Source organism: Amblyomma mixtum, chromosome 5 (genome assembly GCF_055824585.1).
Source record: "Amblyomma mixtum isolate Tamu chromosome 5, ASM5582458v1, whole genome shotgun sequence".
Taxonomy (NCBI): Eukaryota; Metazoa; Arthropoda; class Arachnida; order Ixodida; family Ixodidae; genus Amblyomma; species Amblyomma mixtum.
This window is the reverse complement of record NC_143016.1, coordinates 1,908,038-1,928,613: the sequence shown is the minus strand read 5'-3', so window position 1 is coordinate 1,928,613 and position 20,576 is coordinate 1,908,038. Positions and strand designations below refer to the sequence as shown.

The 20,576-nt window shown below is 47.7% G+C and overlaps 1 protein-coding gene across 1 annotated transcript; it reads left to right on the top strand.

Annotated features, from left to right (window-relative positions):
* The first annotated feature begins 3,384 nt into the window (after window positions 1-3,384).
* LOC149341120 (lysosomal acid glucosylceramidase-like) lies at window positions 3,385-18,289 on the top strand. Its single transcript, XM_089541939.1, has 10 exons — window positions 3,385-3,436; window positions 4,232-4,420; window positions 5,845-6,009; window positions 8,693-8,826; window positions 12,505-12,677; window positions 14,812-15,055; window positions 15,854-16,072; window positions 16,888-17,051; window positions 17,202-17,327; window positions 18,184-18,289. The coding sequence occupies exons 1-10, from the start codon at window positions 3,385-3,387 to the stop codon at window positions 18,287-18,289; spliced, it is 1,572 nt and encodes a 523-aa protein (XP_089398065.1).
* The last annotated feature ends 2,287 nt before the right edge of the window (window positions 18,290-20,576 follow it).

Here is a 20,576-nt window from a genome sequence, read left to right as displayed (position 1 = left end):
CTTAAGCTGGCTGGTGGCTCTGGTGCCAGGCCAGACGACATTTTTTTTTTGCGTCGCACAAAGTCTCGCACCCACTATCGGGTTCTCGTTAGTTCTGTCTTATATCAGACATCTGCTTCACCTTAGTTCGAGACTATCTTAGGAGGCGCTGTTGCTCGGGGGTCGCGCCAGCTGTGCCATCGGGTTACACTGAAGCTCGGTGCAGAGTGAGCTCCGTAAACAGCTCTCGCCGTGAAAAGAGTGCCTGCCGTCATCATCATTATCATCACCTTAACTATCTTCACCACCGTCACTGACATCAGATTGCGCCCCAAAAGAAGGTAGGCGTTTATAATGATTCACAACGGTGTAGCAAACGCGGACAGAAGGGAGAATAGACAATGCCCGTGTTTGCTGCAGAAGTATTCAACTGAAAGGAGCCATGACATCTCCGTTCTTCATACTGCAGTTTTGTATTTCAGCAACTGATACAAAAGCCCAAGATTCAATTTCCAAAATTTTGGCGCCCAGGACGCGGTGTATATTAACAAAAAAATTAAAGTTGGAGGCTTATCAAGGTTAAGCCCAGTGGATGCGAAGCAGCCTTCGTTTTGCATTCTTATTATTAACGCCCTTAGCGTTTGGAGGCATCTTGACCGCATACACGCCCGGCGCAAAGACGCTGGCGCGGTTGCGGGCACAGAGACTGACGCGACGGCGGGCGCGCGCCGCTTCATCCCTGGCGTGACGTCACATATCACGTTATGCAGCGATGGTGGCGCCGCCGCCGCGTCGCGCGCGACGGCGCGAACCGAAGCGTGGAGGCCTCCACCGGGCGACGTCCGACGGCGCGATATGAGGCCCCATCTGCAGCCGGTGTGACGTCATGACGTGACGTCACATCATGTGATCTCACTTCAAGGTCAATGGTGGCCACCGCCGGGCGTCGCGCGAAGGCCCGAAACCTACGTTAATATGCTTCGCATAAAAATGCGATCGAAATTGAGACCGGAAAACTCCTCCCACTGGCAGCGACCGCCATACTGAATGCTGTCGTGACGTCACAAAGGCATACACGCAGCAACGTCGTCTGCTGCAATGTTTCTGCAATGCCGGAAGCGAGAGGTCTCTTGTGCCATGTACTTTCGCGAGTGATCGAAGTAGCAGTCGTCCCTCATATATAAACGACTGGTGCCGCAAAAGCGATAACAGTAACGTAGTTTTTCAGATAGGTAGGTAGGGCCTGGTCACCTTACGCCGATGCGACGCCGGTCGATGGTCGGTCGGCTGGTCGGTACGCAGATGCCGTCGCTGACGCACCGGTCTGTCGTGCTATACTAACGACGACGCGAGCACGACTAACGACCGCGTATCGTAGTAGTGTAGAGAATGAGCTTAGTGGGAACCAGAGGATCGAGTGTGGTGGAGAACTGGTTGGTATGGGGTCCCGGAAAAAACGTCCCCAGAAAAAACATCTCCGGAAAAAAACGTTCCCGGCAAAAATGCCCCCAAGCGAGTACCATCAAACGCCTCGTAATCCGCAGTGATTTGAGCATCATCCTTGCATGCGGGAGATGCCGCTAGTGGACTATTACCCCATGATGCGGGTTTAAGTTGTTTAACGGTGGAACGAGTCACTGGCCCGTAAATGCAACGGTATGGTTAACATAACGCAAGTGCGGGTGTGGTTTATCGCTCAATGCTGGGAACACTAGATGAGACGGACATCTTGATACACAGAATAGATATAAGCTTAATACGATTAATGCTGGACGTCGTATTTATAGGTTAATGATAGCGTGGAACAAGCAGTGCGCATGTCCTGTACCAATGCAATATTTAGGAGTTGGCAGCTCAGCGCCCATGCACTGCACCTGCAGAAAGCAGCTTCACGTTTGCAGCAGTGATTGCAAGGTAAGTGTACGGGTTAGAAGATGTGGCGCAGCGGTGTGCAAGGGGTTCTTCACTCGACAATGCGTTATCACACGTGGAAAAAGTAAATTGTACTTTCTGGCAGCCAAAGTAGGAGGTGCTTTGAATACGAGCACGTTCATTGTGCGAGCTCCAGTAAAACGTATCCGGCTGTGTTGGCTGTATCCGGTTTGGTGTCTGAGCTCCTTCCGTCACAGTTGTTTTCTAAAAGTTGGAACCGACCACGAACGACTTTGTCGGTAAACAGCGCGGGGTCACTGAAGTACAACTTCCACCAACAGCCCCTCTTCGACAGACGATTGACTGTTCCGTCCTACGTGGCAACGACGGCACGGAAGGCGCTCGAGCTGCCAGGTATGTGAGGAGACGACGACGCGACTGTCTTGCACCATGCGATTTGCCCTAACAGAGCATTATAATTACTGACGTCGCAGTTGAGGCCTAGGAGGAGCGTTTTTTTTTTTAAATTCAACATTCCAATGCAAAAGAAATAGCCCGACAACAAGAAATGCTTACTGCCATGGCCAGCTTGAGGAGTAGATTGCCTCGCGTATCCAACAATTCTGGACAAAAGCATTTTTGAGCGGGGAAATCTTTATGAACGGAATTTTTTCATACATTGCAAGATTTCACTATAACAATCAATATATCCGCAGATCACCCGACGGCAGTCGTGGTAAACTGGTAAATTGGTTTTTGAGGAAAGGAAATGGCGCAGTATCTGTCTCACATATCTCGGCGGACACCTGAACCACGCCGTGAGGGAAGGGTGGAAGGTAGGAGTGAAAGAAGAAAGAGGTGCCGCAGTGGAGGTCTCCCGATTAATTTCGACCACCTGGGGATCATTAACGTGCACTGACATCGCACAGTACACGGGCGCCTCTTGCGTTTCGCCTCCATCAAAACGCGGCCTCCGCGGTCGGGTTCGACCCCGGGTACACCGGCTCGGTAGACAAGCGCCTTACCATTGAGCAGTCGTGCATTTTTTTTTTGTGACCGTTTCTGCTACCGTCCAAAGCGTTCCCCATTGGTTTTCCATGGCGTTGTTAACTATTCGATGCTATCGATGGAAACACTTCAAAATAAATATTTCGCTACATGTAAAAAAATGGACCATTACCGTCAATATTTCCACAACTGTATCTCAAAACTTTTCAATTTTCGAAATTTTTTCCCGAGAACGTTGGACATGGACTGCGTACTTGGGAAGCAAGAAAGCGCCGCGAAGCAGTTCGCGTGCTACGCTTGGCAAAGTGCTACACGTGGCTATCTTGTTTTCCCGGGGAAAAGCTGAACCTTGCTGTTTCCTTCACTGGCGTGGCGAAAATGCACACTTAGCCTTTCTCGTTTAAGCTTTGCAGTCGCACGAGTCCACTGAACTGCGTGAGGTGGGCAGTCTTCAGACAGCGATACTCGTCTACACGACGGCTCCACCCTCGTCAAGTTCGTGATTGCTTTCGAAAAGAAAGTGGCATGAAGGAATACTTACTCATCGCAGCAATCTCGCTGGCGGCGGCTACATCAGGTAAGTACGCACTGCTTCCATGAAAACTTGAAATGGTTATCGAGCGACGCGGCTGAAATTCAGAAAATTCAAAGATGAATGAATGGTCGTGACAAGTGAACGGTCATTTTTTAACATGTTTAAAGATCCGATTCCTTGCTTTCCTTTCCGTGGGTTTCACTTTTATCCACTTTCCTTTAGAACGGCAACTTTTACACATAACGGCGGCGCACTAGTGCTTAAGCGAGTAGCAACGCGAAAAATATATCTAATTGGAATGAAAATAATTCAGAATTTCATTACGCCGGTGGTCTCTCCGCATTTGAGGTCTCTTCAATACGCTCTTACCCCAGCTCTTAGAACTTACGTTGCCGCCGTGGTGGCTCAGTGGTTATGGTGCTCGGCTGCTGACCCGAAAGACGCGGGTTCGATCCCAGCCGCGGCGGTTGAATTTCAATGGAGGCGAAATTCTACAGGCCCGTTTGCTTTGCGATGTCAGTGCACGTTAAAGAACCCCAGGTGGTCGTAATTTCCGGAGCCCTTCACTACGGCGTCCCTCATAGCCTGAGTCCGTTTGGGACCTTAAACCCCCATAAACCATAGTCTATTGATATCGCTTTTTGAGCTTAGGACCCTTCTACGAGCTGATTACACCGGCAGACGCGCTCTAGGGGATGCTGTGTTGGCTCTGCATTCGGTTCTGGAAGTATGGCTTGAAATTATGGTTTGAAAGTATACTACGACTTTACTACGACTTACTGATACTACGACTTTAATACCAAGGATTTAATACCAATGATGTGTTCCCAATTGTAGCCACCACCCCACTTGAATGCCAGCCGAGGGACTATGGCTACGGCAGCATCGTGTGCGTCTGCAACACGACGTACTGCGACTTCGTGGGCGACATTGGTCCCCCACCCAGCGAAGGAGCCATCGTGTTCGAGAGTGGAAAAGAAGGCCTGCGATTTGCCCAGACCACCATACAGTTCGGTGAGGCATCTGGTGAGTTCCTCGCGTTTCTCCACATATATCACTCGATAACTCGTTGTTCGTTCATTTTCCGGGTCGCTTGGAGCATAGAAAGGTTGGTTTTCAAATTATGAGGGGGGCTAGAAGAGCGACTGCATCTGTCACTGAACATGGAACAAGCCTACATCTTCGGCAAAGACCAGATTCTTCTAACCCCGCTATTGTTCTGCAGCTTCAGGTGACTTGATGCAGCTCCCTGTACAAATAGTGCGGAGATCGTGGCAGATATATGACACGCTCTGCCCATATGCAAAGCTGTTGTTATATACCATACCTAACTTTTCGCTTTATCATGGAGTACTTGGCTTCATTTGGACCTGGCGGATAATCAACAGGCCCAAGCGGAACGGACGAAGTCATAGAACTGGATCGATATAAAGATGTTGGTCTTTCTTCTTTCATTTGAACTGTGGAGCTTTGATCTTTGATTTCCGTTATCTTTAATGCTGCTTGTGGAACTACTAATCCGATACAAGAGTACTTCCGGCAAAACTAACACCCTGTTCTACATTGTCACGTAGTGGTGACTGCAGTCCAGCGAACAGGAAAACAACGAGGATGTCTTCGAAACGGAACTCTTTATTTGGGCTGACTTGCGCCCGCAAAAAACTGAATCACACGGCGGCGGCGTAGCAACAAAAATGCTCGGCGGCCGTAGAACAGAATGACCGCCGCTGTGGGCCGTGCTCCTTTTAAAATTGATAGCGAACATTTGAGATAAAGCTTGGAAAGTTACTAGAACATTCTGGCGCAAACTAGAACCGGCTCCGCCTGGATGCGATCAATCGAGATAAATCTTGGCGCGTCTTGCGTCACAAACGAAGCGATAAAGCGGCGTGTCGGCAGCCTTGAAGCATGAACAAACAAACGCTACAAAGATTCGCGGCAATATACAATTCAATTCAAATCATTTTATTTCGAATTTTTTTACAACAGTACAAAAATGCGAGGGCAAGCAACAAAAAGCTGCTGATTAGCAGCTTGACGAAGGTTGCTGCCCCTATATTTGGCAGGTTGAAGGGCAGTAACACACAGAAACAATTATACATGTCTGGAGAAAAAGCAGAGATCACTTATACATATCTTGTAGACATTCTAATTGGACACGATCAAGCTTACTATTCATAGGCGTACATGGGGAAATATTACAAGCAATAAGACACAACTAATAAGACTATTGGACATACATTAGTGCATATGTTACACACTGCAATGCTACCCAAGCATTTGGCATGTAATGTAACACATAATACACACATAATACACTCACTTTTAGGCAATTGTCTTACATCGATCGTTCATTCTTGCCTTTTGCCTGCCGAAGCCTCTAAAGAAGACCGAAAGTAATGGCCTGATACGCTTGCTATCTTCCGCACTTGTTTTCTCTTTTCTAACAGGTTCGACAGACGACAGCAGTGCACGACTCGTGATCAATACTTCCATAAAGTACCAGGAAGTGTTTGGATTTGGAGGTGCCTTCACGGACGCCGCTATGGTGAACATTAAATCTCTTCCGATGGGTATGCGAGATGACCTTCTCAAGTCCTACTATTCAAATCAAGGTAACTCTCACCTGCTACTTTAAACATGCAAAGAAAATCTGAAAGCAACAAACTGTCGAGATAAACAAGATGAAGCCGCACCAATGGCGTAAGAAAACCCGTCATCGAAGTGTACTAGCTTCAGGCTGCAATATCTACTCCAATTTAAACTTCGGAAAACTGTCGCTGTGGTTTACAGCCTAAGGCATGATTTTACTACGCTTGGAGTCGTCACATACACCCGTTCGGTAGGTCCACTTATGCACCAAAGGAATCCTGAAGTGGAACAAAAAGCTGAGGAATTAAGGCTCAAGACTTCAGTAAAGCATTTCGCAACATCCTGAAGATATTGGCGATTTTCTCGAAATCTACTGCTATCTGTGGCGGCGCCCGGAACTGATCTACGATGAGTGGCGCGCGCTGAAGCAGGTCGTTTGCTCGCTGCGCAAGTGGTTCGCTGTGAAATATATGTATTAGTTCGCTAGGAAAGAAATCCCCATCTCAGATTTCTCCGATGTTTGTCCGCCATTTTATTGCTCTTTTGGGCTGCCGTGCTGTTTTTGGGGAGATGTCACGGGGTTTAGAGGCGCTCTTCGGGCTGCGCGCTTCCTGGAAATGGCCGTTTTTCGACTGGAAGTGCGAGTTAACAGCGCCTTCTTGTTCGCTATAAACGACCGATGCGGCCACAGTTTTTCTTTGTATCTGAGACTGTCACGATATTGTGGGTGGCTTGATGCTTGGTTGGCACCGAAATTATAATTATTCGGAGCCGCCGCGGTGGCTCAGCGGTTACGGTGCACGGCTGCTGTCCCGAAAGACGCGGGTTCGATCCCGGCCGCGGCGGCTAGAATTTCTTTGGAGGAGAAATTCTAGAGGCCCGTGTACTGTGCGATGTCAGTGCACGTTAAAGAACCCCAGGTGGTCCAAATTTCCGGAGCCCTCCACTACGGCGTCTCTCATAGCCTTAGTCGCTTTGGGACGTTAAACCCCAGAAACCAAACCATAATTATTCGGGTCAACCTGCTCACCACTGCACTCTCGTAAGTTCGGAGGGGGAGGAGCGACAAACTTCTCCACCCCGCGTGCAAAAGATGAGGTTCGATTGCCGACCGGCGATATGGGCCACGCCTGATTAGCCGTTGACCGGAGGCATGAGGCGTAGGCAAGTTCCTTAACAAACCCCTTTACTCGGGCAAAGGACACAGACAACAGGTTACAAAACAAGTCAAGCAAAATAGCGGAAATACACAGGCGTGACGCAAATTACAAACACAAAATGAGAAACATCAGGGTGAGAACTATACAACAACGTTACACAATCATAAGCAATGCTATACAAAAGGTTAGGACAAGAAAGGGTGACAGGACAAAGAGAAGAGTAAAGCGAGTGGGGAGAAACGGTGGCTTAGCTGCGGGGTGGCAAGGTCCGGTCGCAGGGAGCGTCGGGCTGCGGAGGCGCGCGGGGCTGATGGGTGGATGCGGATACGGGCGAACTTGGGCCACGCGTCTTCCACGCGTCTTCGGGGCCGCCGTCGCCGCGCTCTACGCGTCAGACACCCGCCTTAGCTCGCTTGCCGACCACTTCCCTGGCTGACCTCACGCACGTCCGCACGCACCGAAATCTCCAAGCCAACTGCCCGGCTCGCGGTTTTCCCGCCACCGCATTCTCATGACAAACAACCAAACGAATCCTGAAGGCCCAGTGCGGCAACAATATGAAGATGTTAAAAAGGGGGGAGAAGAAACACGAAGAAACTGAAGGGGACGCGAGGGAAAGCTACGGTCCTAACGAGAAGCAAGGCCACCTTGCGAAGGTCGGGATGGGTGCTGGGGCATTCAACCGGCCGCTTCCCGTCCCTGCTCGCTTCCCGGCGATAATCCTGGGGAGGGGGCGGAGTAGCCTTGGCCCTCCAGCGTCGCAAGCGGTCAACTGCCCCCGCGAGGGGTGCAAAATCGTCGCCGCCAGATTGCGACATGCCTGCGAACCACCGGAGCCGTGGCCACCTCGCCTGCAAAAGAAAAAGAAACGCAAGGCATGCGCGAACTTTGTGACAGAGATGCATAACCATTACCATAATACATACGCTGAGGGTAAGCGCTACCCTCGTTCGTAATTAGAGTGTTCATTATATCTAAGGTAGTTATAAGCGGACACTCCTGTATTTTATATTAAAGATGAGTTCCAATGGCGTAATTATGTGTTTAGTGCTTAGCAGGAGTTTGGCAGTCAATAATACTAAACACGTATGTGCTTCTGATCATTTAAAGATCATAGCCTTTTCAGGAGAGAAGGATCTAAGAATTACTAAATTTTCAGTTAGGCATATTTTGCAGCAAATTTGCTGTGTTGACTAAAATCTTGTCTTTGAGTTTCCTTCAGTGTTCGCTAAGATTACGATTTTTATTTACCGTGCACTTTTCAGTAGTTTTTTACGCGTTAACTGTCAGTTACGTTGACAATAATGCGTATTATGCTTGCTTCAGCAAATGAGTACGTTGAAATAGGAACATTTTGTTTTTCTTCATATACAATGACAACAATTGTCACGAGAGGCCGGCAATGTATTACAAATTATCTCTTCGACGGAAGTCGGCGCAATGCGTTTATTTCACTCCTGGCCATTTTGGAAAGAAGGAACCGAAGCGTTTATCTGTGTTCTCTAGATAAATGCCTATCGTACGCCCTCCATCCGAACGGCAACAGGGATCGAATACACCATCGGGAGGATTCCAATAGCGGGCTGCGACTTCTCGGTGCGCGAGTATACATATGACGACTCTCCTGGCGACTTCGAGCTGACCAACTTCACTCTGGCCCCCGAAGACCTGTACCTAAAGGTATGAACAGACGAAGTTAAAAAGTCATTAAGCAAAGCAGCATTCATTATATTCAAAGCAGCGCAGCAATTGTCTTAACCGAAGACGGCTTTGTGTAGAAGGAAGGCGAAGTTTCGAGATTCAGCTTCTACGGACAGGATGCATTTACGATGAAAGGCTCGAGGTTCTCGTGAGACGCATTATTTCTCAGGGATTTCGAAAATGACAGCAAATTATAAAAGGGTTCGATCGGATATGATGAGAGATGATGAGATGGGATATGATGAGAGATTTACTCATAGCCCTGCTCAGGGCTATTAGTAAAGCGAGCCCAGTTGAGGGAAAAATTAAACTTGTAAATGTCTCCAACATTCATAAGAGCAACCAAAAAATCTCCGGAGACTGTTTCCGTAAATCTGCACAGATGAGGCGACAAATAATAAGCTGTTTCCAGGTCGCAAGTTAACTGCACTAGGATACAGCAGCTTACGATTTTTAGCTTTTTTTCCTTGCACGTTGTCCTTTGTCGTGATTTTTTTTCTTGTAACTTGCTGCAGGGGCGGATGTATGGGTGACTCTTGGAGGGGGCGGCTGGGTGGACTGCCAGTTTGCAACAAGTGTTTCTTGAAATTACTCGTCGAAAAAATGCAGGTCAGCTTCGTGGCGCACGGGGCGACCGCCCCCTCCTCCATCCCCGATAAAACCGCCCTTCACGTGCTGTAGAGATCAGAAGCCGGATATCTATGGTGGATTGTTGGGTTTTATGTCGCATATGCAACTAAACCTATCATGAAGGAATCTGTCATAAGCTTGGAAACAACAGAAGCTGTGCACGAAATGGGTAGTGCTCGAAAACACACGATGTCAGGAGTCGGGTGTCAACTGCGCCGCGCCGAATACACCGCTGCTTTTGCTCCATTTTCAAAATCACCGAGGTCAAAAATCCCACGCAATTGCACCTGTACACAATACACCACGGCAGTGTTGCAGAGGCGGGTTTTTGGGTGACTTCTGGAGGTGGCGCTATAAGTACTTTGGTTTGGGCTAGTTGGTTCGTAGCCATGTTTGAAAGAGAAAGACGCTAATGGGACGAGGACAAGAAAGAACGTGAAGCAGCAGGGCAGGCGCCAACTATCAACTAAGGTTTATTGCACTAAGGTTTATTGCAGTTGAGTAGCCGCCGCGGTGGCTCAGTGGCTATGGTGCTCGGCTGCTGACCCAAAAGACGCGGGTTCGATCCCGGCCGCGGCGGCTGGAATTTCTTTGGAGGAGAAATTCTAGAGGCCCGTGTACTGTGCGATGTCAGTGCACGTTAAAGACCCCCAGGTGGTCGAAATTTCCGGAGCCCTCCACTACGGCGTCTCTCATAGCCTTAGTCGCTTTGGGACGTTAAACCCCATAAACCAAACCAAACCTTTATTGCAGTTGATAGTTGGCGCCTGTCCTGTTGCTTCACGTTCTTTCTTGTCCTCGTCCCAATTGCGCCTTTCTGTTTCAAACATGGAGGTGGCGGCCGGAGCTAGCGCAGTGCTATACAGTATATGTGTGCAATGCATTTTAGAGGCGCTCTGTGTCTAAACAATGGCCGCCGCGGTGGCTCAGTGGTTATAGCGCTCAGCTGCTGACCCAAAACACGCTGGTTCGATCCCGGCCGCGGCGGCTAGAATTTCTTTGGAGGAGAAATTCTAGAGGCCCGTGTACTGTGCGATGTCAGTGCACGTTAAAGAACCCCAGGTGGTCGAAATTTCCGGAGCCCTTCACTACGGCGTCTCTCATAGCCTGAGTCGCTTTGGGACGTTAAACCCCATAAACCAAAACCAAACCGTGTCTAAACAATTGGTTTTTGAATGGCTTTCCCTTAAGAAATGCTGTTCCTGCATCTGATTATTTACAGCGTTACACGTGTTCGCTCCCCACCCTCCACTGCAGGTTTTTTTCTTTTGTTGTTGTCGTTGTAGTGCTCTGCGCCCACAGTAATTCCCACGTACAGGTGGCTCTGCCATGTCTGCTTAGGGCGTGCCGCTCATGCGACGTGTTCGCGAGTGGCTTTGTGTGAAGGAGGCCCGCACTCCACCCGTGTCCATCTCTTCTGTCTCGGTCATATCGAACAGTGCAACTCTTACTAACAAAGTGCACTCAAACCTCCCCTCTAAAATCCCCCCATAAAGACACAGAAAAAAAAAACTAGTAGAACAGCTCAAAATGCCCCCGGCTGGTGCAATACACAGTGCGTAGAACTGCTCTGTCGAAAGGAGTAAAATGCGTCGGATATTTTAAAGATATGAACAATTAAAAATCACCAAAAAATTAACGAATAAATGAACAGCCCATGCGATAGAATATCAAGCAATAATTGAAGCTGTAAACACGTAAAAATCGTTTAAATGCACAGAAATAATCATAAAAAGATCACTACACTGCTGCAAACGAAAATGAAATGGTAAGAACTCAATGATACAAATGCGAATAGGCTTCTTTCATATATATTGTAACGACCCACATACACATCACATATATATATATATATATATATATATATATATATATATATATCGAAACGTCGAGTCGAATAAACATGTTTCCTTTAACGAAGCGTATACTTCGCTATATACTCTTGTAAGCAGTCAAGTACTTTATAATTTCGCAACCTATATATATATATATATATATATATATATATATATATATAAAGAGCCGGCTGTCATTGAAACCGTACCCATATATGCTCTTTCTCGCTGTCTCCAGTGCGCACGCGCACACGCGTAAGCCTTTGTTGCAGGACTACCGGTTGAAGACAGAACAGCATGCAGGGCTTTAGAACAGATATTCTGATACGGGGATTTGGCACGGGATTTCTAATGCGGAGACTACGAATTTCAGGGATTACGGCACGGGGCAAACGTTGCCCGCTCTTTTTCAACACGGAGGTAAAGACGCGGGGCCTTTGCGACAAGTGTTTTTGCAATCGGGGCAAGCGCGCTACACCCTCCGAAGCGCATCGCGGCGAGACTTTTCAATGCGCATGCTCCTCTTTAAAACTAAACATAGACGTGCAGGTCGTGACTCTCAGTTCATAATACACAACGCGTGATGAGGCATCATACGCGTCCAGCGGCGCTGGAAGCAGGCGCCGTTCCATCAGTAATCCCAGCAGTGCTTTCGTCCCTAGCTGCTATTGTGGTCTTCCGACTTGCTTTGAGGAGTAGTCGTTCTTTCAAAGAAAACACGTTTGCAACAACTCATCTAATGACTGTTGCTACTACGGCCATGTACAAACAAATAAAAGCAAGCAAACTGCGCTAGAAATATATACGTCACGCTATCTTTCTCCAAAGCCTGGGCATTGCTATTTTACACGTCTAATTAGTGTCTAATTCTAGACGATGTTATCGGAACCCTTCGATGCGATTGCGGTAATGTGCTTATGCTGAAGCTTTCTCATCGGGCGGCTCTGCCCGCAATCGATATGGCGAGTTTTCAAACAGCGAGCTGTTTCACAGATATTATTGGCGATACACGAACAGTGTAGTTGTTCTATAAACCGTAATACGTCGACTTTTCTATTCACACGTAAGCTATAAGGAGAATTCTGGTGCCCCTGAAAGCCATTAGGTTAGGACTTCGTTAAAACTTCTCACAATATGGGGAAGAAGCACCTCCCGCTTAAAACACCTACAAGTGCCACCGCGTTTGTCGCAGATCCCGAACATCAAGAAGGCCATGTCTCTGTCAAGCGAACCCATCTGGCTCTTCGGAAGCGCTTGGACCAGCCCTGACTGGATGAAGACTAGAAACTCGTCGCAAAAGGGAGCTGTCCTCATTGGTGAACCAGGAGGACCTTACTACAAGACCTGGGCAAAATATTACGTAAGGTACGGTGTGTACTTCCAAGTCCAGCTTTCCTGTACGTCACTTTTAATTGTAGGCAACGTTGGAATATTGTGAGATAATGTTATGAGCATATCGTTAAAAATGGTCTAATATTCCGAAGCGTAGCAAAATCTTGCATTTTAAAATTTGTCCTGCGCTCGCACCAAACGTTCAAAATTTTCTTATAAAGCTATACAATGGGTGCGTTTTTGACAGTAAATAGCAGAAAACTACGAGCGTCCCGAGGAGGGATCTGCAGATATACTGATTGTTATGGTGAAATCTTGCGATTTGCGAAAAAAAAAATTGCTGTGGCTTAGCTCAGCTAGGCCACGATATACAGAGCGAAAGGTATGTACGTTAGGCGCCAAGCATGTTATGCTCGGCGTCTAACAACCAAGGCAACCGGTTGCTATGGTTGCCATTGTTACGGCGCATGCGCAGTACTGGCCTGCGAAGACCGCCCGAAATGCGCCGCTGACTAGCCTACTGTATTTTGCGCTACAAAACTACGTTCATCAACAACTTCGCGTTCAAAAGATTCTCTTTTCCAGAATTCCTGGTTGTGTGAGCATTCTGTGCTGCTCTAGCTAACACTCCCCTCCAGTGCTCAACTGTCTTCTATCAACACCGCACCTCGAAGCTGAAGAAAAAAAAAAACGTCGGATGATCAGACATCTCATGCTACGATTCTGAGAAAACAATTTATTTTAGCGTCGATTATCACTTCATTCTCTAATGAATGTTCTTACTCTAGGCTGCGGCTTCACACACGCGACAGGATTTTTCAGTAGAGTGAAGTTGGGCGGAGTTTGGTCGAAGGTGGCGATAAATGGGTGGCAGACCCTAGCTTGGGGTATGGGGTAGGGAGGTGACGGGTGAGCGGTGCTTCTGGAGCGATGGTGCTTTTCCCACTGCGTCGGAAATCAATAGAGGGTTATAGCATAGCGCGATCCGCGATTCACTTCCGTGAGGGGCCACTGCGCGTGCGCAGAACGCCCTAAGGACGCCAGATGGCGCCACGTGCCCGCCAGCTGCGTGCGCGCCTGCCGCATCTGGACCAATCACAGCGTACGCAGTGGTGCCCCGCGGTGCCCATGGTAACGGGGGCTTCTGTGGGTGGAGGCCTTGTGTAGGGTGGAGGTAGGTGGATGGTGGTGGTGGCATTTATGGAATACGGGGGTGGTAGAGGGTGGGGTCGAGCGGTAGATCAACAGTAGCGGTGGGTGGGTGGGCAGCCGGGTAGCTAGAAAGGTGCGATGGAGAGATTACTAGTGGGGGGAGATTTTCGAGGGGGGAGGCTTCACTCTCCGAGTCTGCAGATAGGCGCCGGCATTTTCACATTATGACACTGGAATTGTTTTCGCAGTAAAACCAGAAAATTTCGCGCATACATCCTTGCTATTGTTCTCGCGATGCACGACCGGGCTTTGCTGGACTTCGTTCGGGAATCTGCGGTGTATCTTTGTGTTCAGGATAATAGTTTATGCTGTAGTTGCATACAACTTTAGTCTAGAGTGAAGCTCCGCCCACAGTCGGGATCGCAGCACAGAATTCTTCCACGACAAAAAAAAAGTAGTTCGCTGTTAAATCTTTTCTTGTTACCTAAACAAGAAGCTAATCATAAGAAAAAAACTACAAACTCTCGAATTTTAATGCCTGGCTTGTCTAATAAAGTCAAACATTAAAAAGCCGATTTCGTTTACTGTTGTGACTGGCTAGCGGAGTAATACAGGACGCCGGGGATCGGTGCCCAGTGTTAACAAATGCTGTTTTTAAAATATGTATCCTACTATAGAAGGCACGCTGTCGCAATAAAAAAAACTAAACTGGTAACCTCTGCTTTAATGCATGGTGATTAGACTGCCACGACTGCAACGGTGCTCCTCGAAGGAGCCAGTGAATGAAAAGTCCTACAGACTAGCTAAGACTATCCCCTACATGTCCGCGGCCATACGGGAGGGTTCGATTGCTCTATCACATATTCAACACATCATGAAGTCGCGGTTCGTCACGGAGTTAGCGTTAGTACGAATATGACTAACAGTCATTATCCACACAAACCATGACAGTAAAGTTCGCTACTGCTAAAATGGTACGTTATAAGGATATTTATAGTCGTCCGGGGGCCTCAAGGTTTGTGCAGGAGTACGAACGCCGTGGCGTTCCCATCTGGGGCCTTACGGCCCAGAACGAGCCGACAATGGCCGCTGTGGCGGAACCCTCTTGGCAGACTCTGGGCTTCACGGCTGCTACTCAGAGAGACTTCGTCAAGCTCGATCTGGGACCGGCGCTGCAAAATGTCGGCTACGGACCGGAGAAACTGAAAATCATGATCATCGACGATAATCGCCAAGTTCTCCGGCACTGGCCAGACGTAGTGAGTACAGCAGTGGCAGTCCATCTTTGTTGTGTCGGTAGTTTTTTAGCGCGTTTACAAAGCCAGGTTACCTTATGCACAGGGGGACAAAAAGATCTTACGCTTTTTTACCTGGCAGTAAATCCAAACCATAAAACTATTTTACAGCGGTAGTTTTTGGGCACTTTTTCCATCCGTCGTCGGTCGTCGTCGGCCGTCGTCGTGGAAGCTGCTGCATATATCGTCGTCGGAGAAACTTCAGTGACGTCAACAACTCGGGAATCACATGATCACCTGGGGTCCAATGGGAAGCACAGCCGCCCATTTCCTCCTGGCAGTTTATGTGCCATCGATTGTCATGTGATCCAGGCGCGGCTGAGTCATCAGCTGAGGAATGAGCCCCTTCATGCGTGAATGGTGTTGCGGAAGTAGACACGCTGCTATCAGTTCTTTTCTTTTCCTTCGTGAAACAGCAAACGTCTCCATATCTTCCTTACGTAGCCTTAAAGCTTGTCTCGATAAAGGGCTAACTTTCCTTTGAAACAATTTCTTTCGTAATGACTGCCGAATGGACAAAAATTTAAATCACGGGAAAGACGAGCTCAATTTATGATTAAGACTTCCCGGCACCTCCACCGAGTACAAATTTGAAAACTGGCGGCTAGCTCACCAAATTAATGAACATTGACATGTCCACTTTTGTGCTGCAATTTTCTCTCTATCTGGCAACGAATAGCGGTCAGACACAGCTTTTTTTTTACATTTTATTAACAGCGCGGTGCCGTTCTTTCTAAACCGTATATTGGCCACACTACGCAGATTTTGGGTGATTCAGAAGCGTCCAAGTACGTCCACGGAGTCGCTGTCCACTGGTACACTGATGGCTTCATCAGCCCACAAGTCCTGGACGAAGTACACGAAAGCTTTCCAGACAAGTTTATCCTGGGCACAGAGGCGTGCAATGGCGTAGCACAAGAGAACAAAGTCGAGCTGGGAAGCTGGGAGCGCGCCGAGAAGTACGCCACCGATATACTTGAGGTGAGACAGTGCTGATGAATACACCACAAAAACCCCGAGTACTAACAGCTGCTGCGGGGCTCACGGGAACAAATCGACAAGCAGTGTCTGAGATTCATACTTAGTAGTCTATAGAAAGGTTAAGCGGGGAAAGTGTGCCAAAGAAAGCTTGCGCTTTTAAATGCATACCCGTAGTAAGCTGCCGAAAGAAGTGCCTCACAAACAAGGATTTCATAAATAAATCTGGTCTTTCAAGACACATTCGCTTGTTTTCGTTGGCAATCGATTCAGACCAAAGGAAAGCAGAATGCAAAAAGTTTATCTGCTCACTTTTGGAACTCAAAACCCAGGAAACTTACAGAAGCGTTGAAAGGAAGCAGACGGGGAAAAAAAAATCAAAACTGAAGCAGGCACCGCACAGTATTGTGGATGGTTAACTCCTAAAAAAACATGAATAGTGCTCGCAGCAGTTAAGTGAACTGAAACAAAACTGGAATTAACAGTATAGGTAAAAAAAAACAAAAAAAACAATAAAAATTGATTATTACGCATAAAGCATGAACATAGAGAAAGGGTTTAAGGTATTATCGGCTAACTTTATTCTGGAACTAGCACCACAAAAGGTTTACTAGATTCTTTTGTTTCCCTGCCACTTCGTGGCCATGGCCACTTAAAAAAAGAAATATCAGCCGAGCTTACGTAAAACAATGTAAAACGCTCGTTAAAGCAACACGTAACCTTTAAGCAAACGCATCTTCCCAGTGCATTTTATCACGTTCTCAAAAATGCGTGCCTTGATACGTTATTCTTGTTTTTCTCCTTCATTGAAATGACAGGATCTCAACCACTGGGTTACCGGTTGGACAGACTGGAACCTTGCCCTCAATACTGGAGGGGGTCCCAACTGGAACAATAACTTCGTGGACTCCCCCATCATAGTCAATGCTACAGCTCAGGAGTTCTACAAGCAACCGATGTACTACGCCTTGGGTCACTTCAGGTACGCTTGCTATATCTACGGAGACGTCAAACGGAAAAGCGCTAAGTTATCGTTTCCAACAGAGTGTTTTCAGAGTTATAATAATTATTGGCCCTTACGCGGGCACGAGCTTAATTATAGAGTATGATGAGTGCTTCTTTTTGATTCCAGCAAATTCGTGCCGAGGGGCAGCGCCAGGATCGACTCACGCTTGGAAGGAGACACGGCTGCAGCTAAACTCGAGTATGCAGCTTTCAAGACTCCAGATTCGGCAGTCGTGGTAATTGTTCTTAACAAGTAAGTATGTTGGGTTTCTAGTAGAAGCTCATGTAGATGTTTTTACTTCTTCTCATATGCACCTTCCTCTGCTTGTAGCACAACGCAACGCGCTCAATAAGTTACGCAACTTTCGTTCGTAGGCACCTCGATGCGCTTTAGCAAAGACAATTTATTACCATACTTTCGCCTTTAGGCCGCGTACCATAGACATTCGATTTTCGTTTTTAATTTTTTTTCATTAAATTATTTTTAATGCATTTTTTAGCCTCGATAACCTTGATTTAGAATTTTCAGCTGTAATTCAGTCTGCGTTATTGTTCTTCAGAATTTACTGTTGCAGAAGGGTAGTAATAGTCCAAATAATCTTTGTGAATCAACTTCTTAAGTGCTGCTAAACTTGAAGACCCTTTACATTCTTGCCAATGGAAAGAGGATAATTTTTGCCCTGTCATGTGAAGCACTGAACAGAGCCATACAACACAGTGGGACAGTTTCCTTCGTACAAACGCTCTAGCATACATTATGTGTAGTAAAAACATATATATTACAGTTTCAAGAAGGCGTTCTGGTCTGGATATATTTTGTAGATATCTGTTATAATGAGTCTGCGGACTGAGCTCGAGTACCTGTGAGTTGAAAAACGCAATAAACACTCACTGCAGTAAAATGGCTTTATTCGATCTATACCATACTGTTTAGTATCGGAAATGTTGCGATGAAACCATTGATGTATTTGTAGTACCTCTCGTTTTCTCAAAATGCTGTGTTAATCGAAATCTTTCACGATATCGCTTGACAAGAGCCTCCAGAATCTTAAAAAGGACCATTTTATTCTCTGTTCCTTATTAATTCATTGCACTCTCGAATCTTGCAGAGAGAACAGCAAATGGAAGTTGAAGATCGAAGACTCGTCTGGCCGTGGCAGCTTCCAGAAAGTCATCAACGAGCGGTCAATAGCTACTTTTATCTGGCAGTCTTAAATGTTTTGTCTCAAGAACAATTCGAATTTCTTTGTTTCAGTACCAGAAGCCTCGTTCCAGAGACACGTTGACGGCTATGCACCGCACGGTGTTGTCGCTTAAGTGCAGACAGACCACGAATAAAAAGAAAAAAACTTCAAGTTAATTATTCCTTTTTTTTTTGTCCAAGGGCCCCAGACACTGTATACGAAGAGGTGTCCGTATTTATCTCTCGGGTTTCTAAAAAGTCCTTACAAAAAAATGTACTAATCGAGAGTAACCAATGCTCACGAGGCAGCATATTACAGTCTACGCCTTTTGCGATGGAAATACTAATGTCCGTTCCTTGGCGTAAACTGAAGCTCAGATCGGTAGACTACGTTATGCTTGGGTTTTTTGCGCGATGGCGTTACAGGCCCCGTTGTCAAGAAAACCCGGTGTCGGCGTTGTCTGCGTCGGCGTTGTGAGTGCAAAATCACGAGCCTGACTCTGGCAGGTGCTGGTGCCGAGAGGGCAACCTAGGAGGCAGGTGGGACACACAGGTCGCGTGACCTTGCAGCGTCATCTCAACCTGCCCACACGATAGTGAGCAAAATTGCTCACCGTGGCAGGTGGCAGTTATATTAATGACTGGTTGCTAGGGAAGAACAATCTGGGCCGCACAAAGCCCACCGCTGGGAGCACCTGCCATCGGAGAGCAGCGGCGCGTCACTTTTTTTTTATTCGAGATGTTTGCCATTATGTATAATAAGAAAGAGATGGAAAGAAGGAGTGTAAACAAGCCTCGCCTAAAAAGTGGCAAAAGTACTTGATAAAGCTATTATGATGTGTCCACTTGCGAGTGTCGCCTGCAACGTCCCATCATTTAACCGCTGCACCACTGCGCCAGGACCCACGGATCCATCAATATAAAGTAAAGAATGAACCTCTGCACATAAGGGAATTAACCTATTACGAGATCGTGCGATACCCTTGAGGCGGAGCTTAAGTGCCCCCTCCAATTTTTCATAAGTATATGGGAACACTGCAAACGACGAAACATTCGTCCGCAGTACCGGCAAACAAAGCACCATGAGGCTTTGAACAGTGAAGTCTTTAATGCAGATGATTTCAATGAACGCAAGAAGCTTAATTAGTACGTCATAAGACATTTGGTATGGTCTGTCACTGCATACTCCTCACCGCTACCTAAAGGCAGCTCGATAAATTTTACTCACCGACATACAAAATTGCACGGACGTCATAAATCCTGAAACACGCCAAATCCTTTGAAAAAGTCGGAGTGAAACCAGCCAAACAGTTCGCAATCCTCGCTTTCGTCGCTGTTCTCTAGCTCGTCGTCGACCGTGAGTGTACCCGCCGTACACTCCGGTTCGAAGCGGCCCGTTCTCCTGCAGAGGTAGCACATCCTCTCCAGCGTGGGACAACTCCCGGAATCATGGACAACATTGCAAGTGGGGCATATTGACCTTTCTTCGCGACTGCTTTCGGGCCGGACACACTTCTTCGGGAGGCGACGGTTGCGGAAGTTTGGGTCGTTGTCCTTGCCGCTGCCCAAGGTGTGACCTTCGAGAGTCCCAGCGTCCGCCGCCCGACACAGTTCCTCGACCTTGGCCATGGTCAGGTTCTTCTGACCGAGCATCAACTCGCGAAGCTCATCGTTGTTGGTGCCGAAGATCACCTGGTCGCGCAACATGGCGCTCCAGGACTCACCGAAGTCGCAGCGTTCGGCCTGGTCCTTGAGGACTTTCAAGAACGCCTGGTGGGACTCGCCATCGCGCTGCGTACGGACGCGGAACAGGTACCGCTCGTACAAGTCATTCGGTCTCTTCAGGCCGTCGTCGTCGAAGCCGCTGAAGTCCGACAGTTCACCATTCGCTTCATCGTCGTTGTCCTTCAAGCTGCAGACCGATGAAGTTCTGGAAGACTCACGACGGCGCTGTCGTAGTGACTTTGCCATGCTATCATCGTCAGTATCGGCAGTTTCTGAGGCCACTTCCTGGGGAACCCTAGGTTCCTCGAGGACGCTCGCTATGCTGTGCAGCTGGGAGGCGTGGCATAGTTCCATCATGGCTACATCAGCAGTCCTCAGGTGAGTGAAGACCACGCTGGGCACCTTGCTATGACAAGACTCAGTCCGTGGCGCACCAAAACCTTCTTCTCGGAGAAAGACCCTATTATATAAGCTTCGTTCTAAGCGGGCCAAGGTTCTTCCTCTGGCTTGAGTGCAAAGTGCTAGGCGCGTGTGCGCTTGGAGCTTTTCTTCCATTGGTTAGAAGAGCGCAAGCCAAGGCTGCAAGGTCTCGAG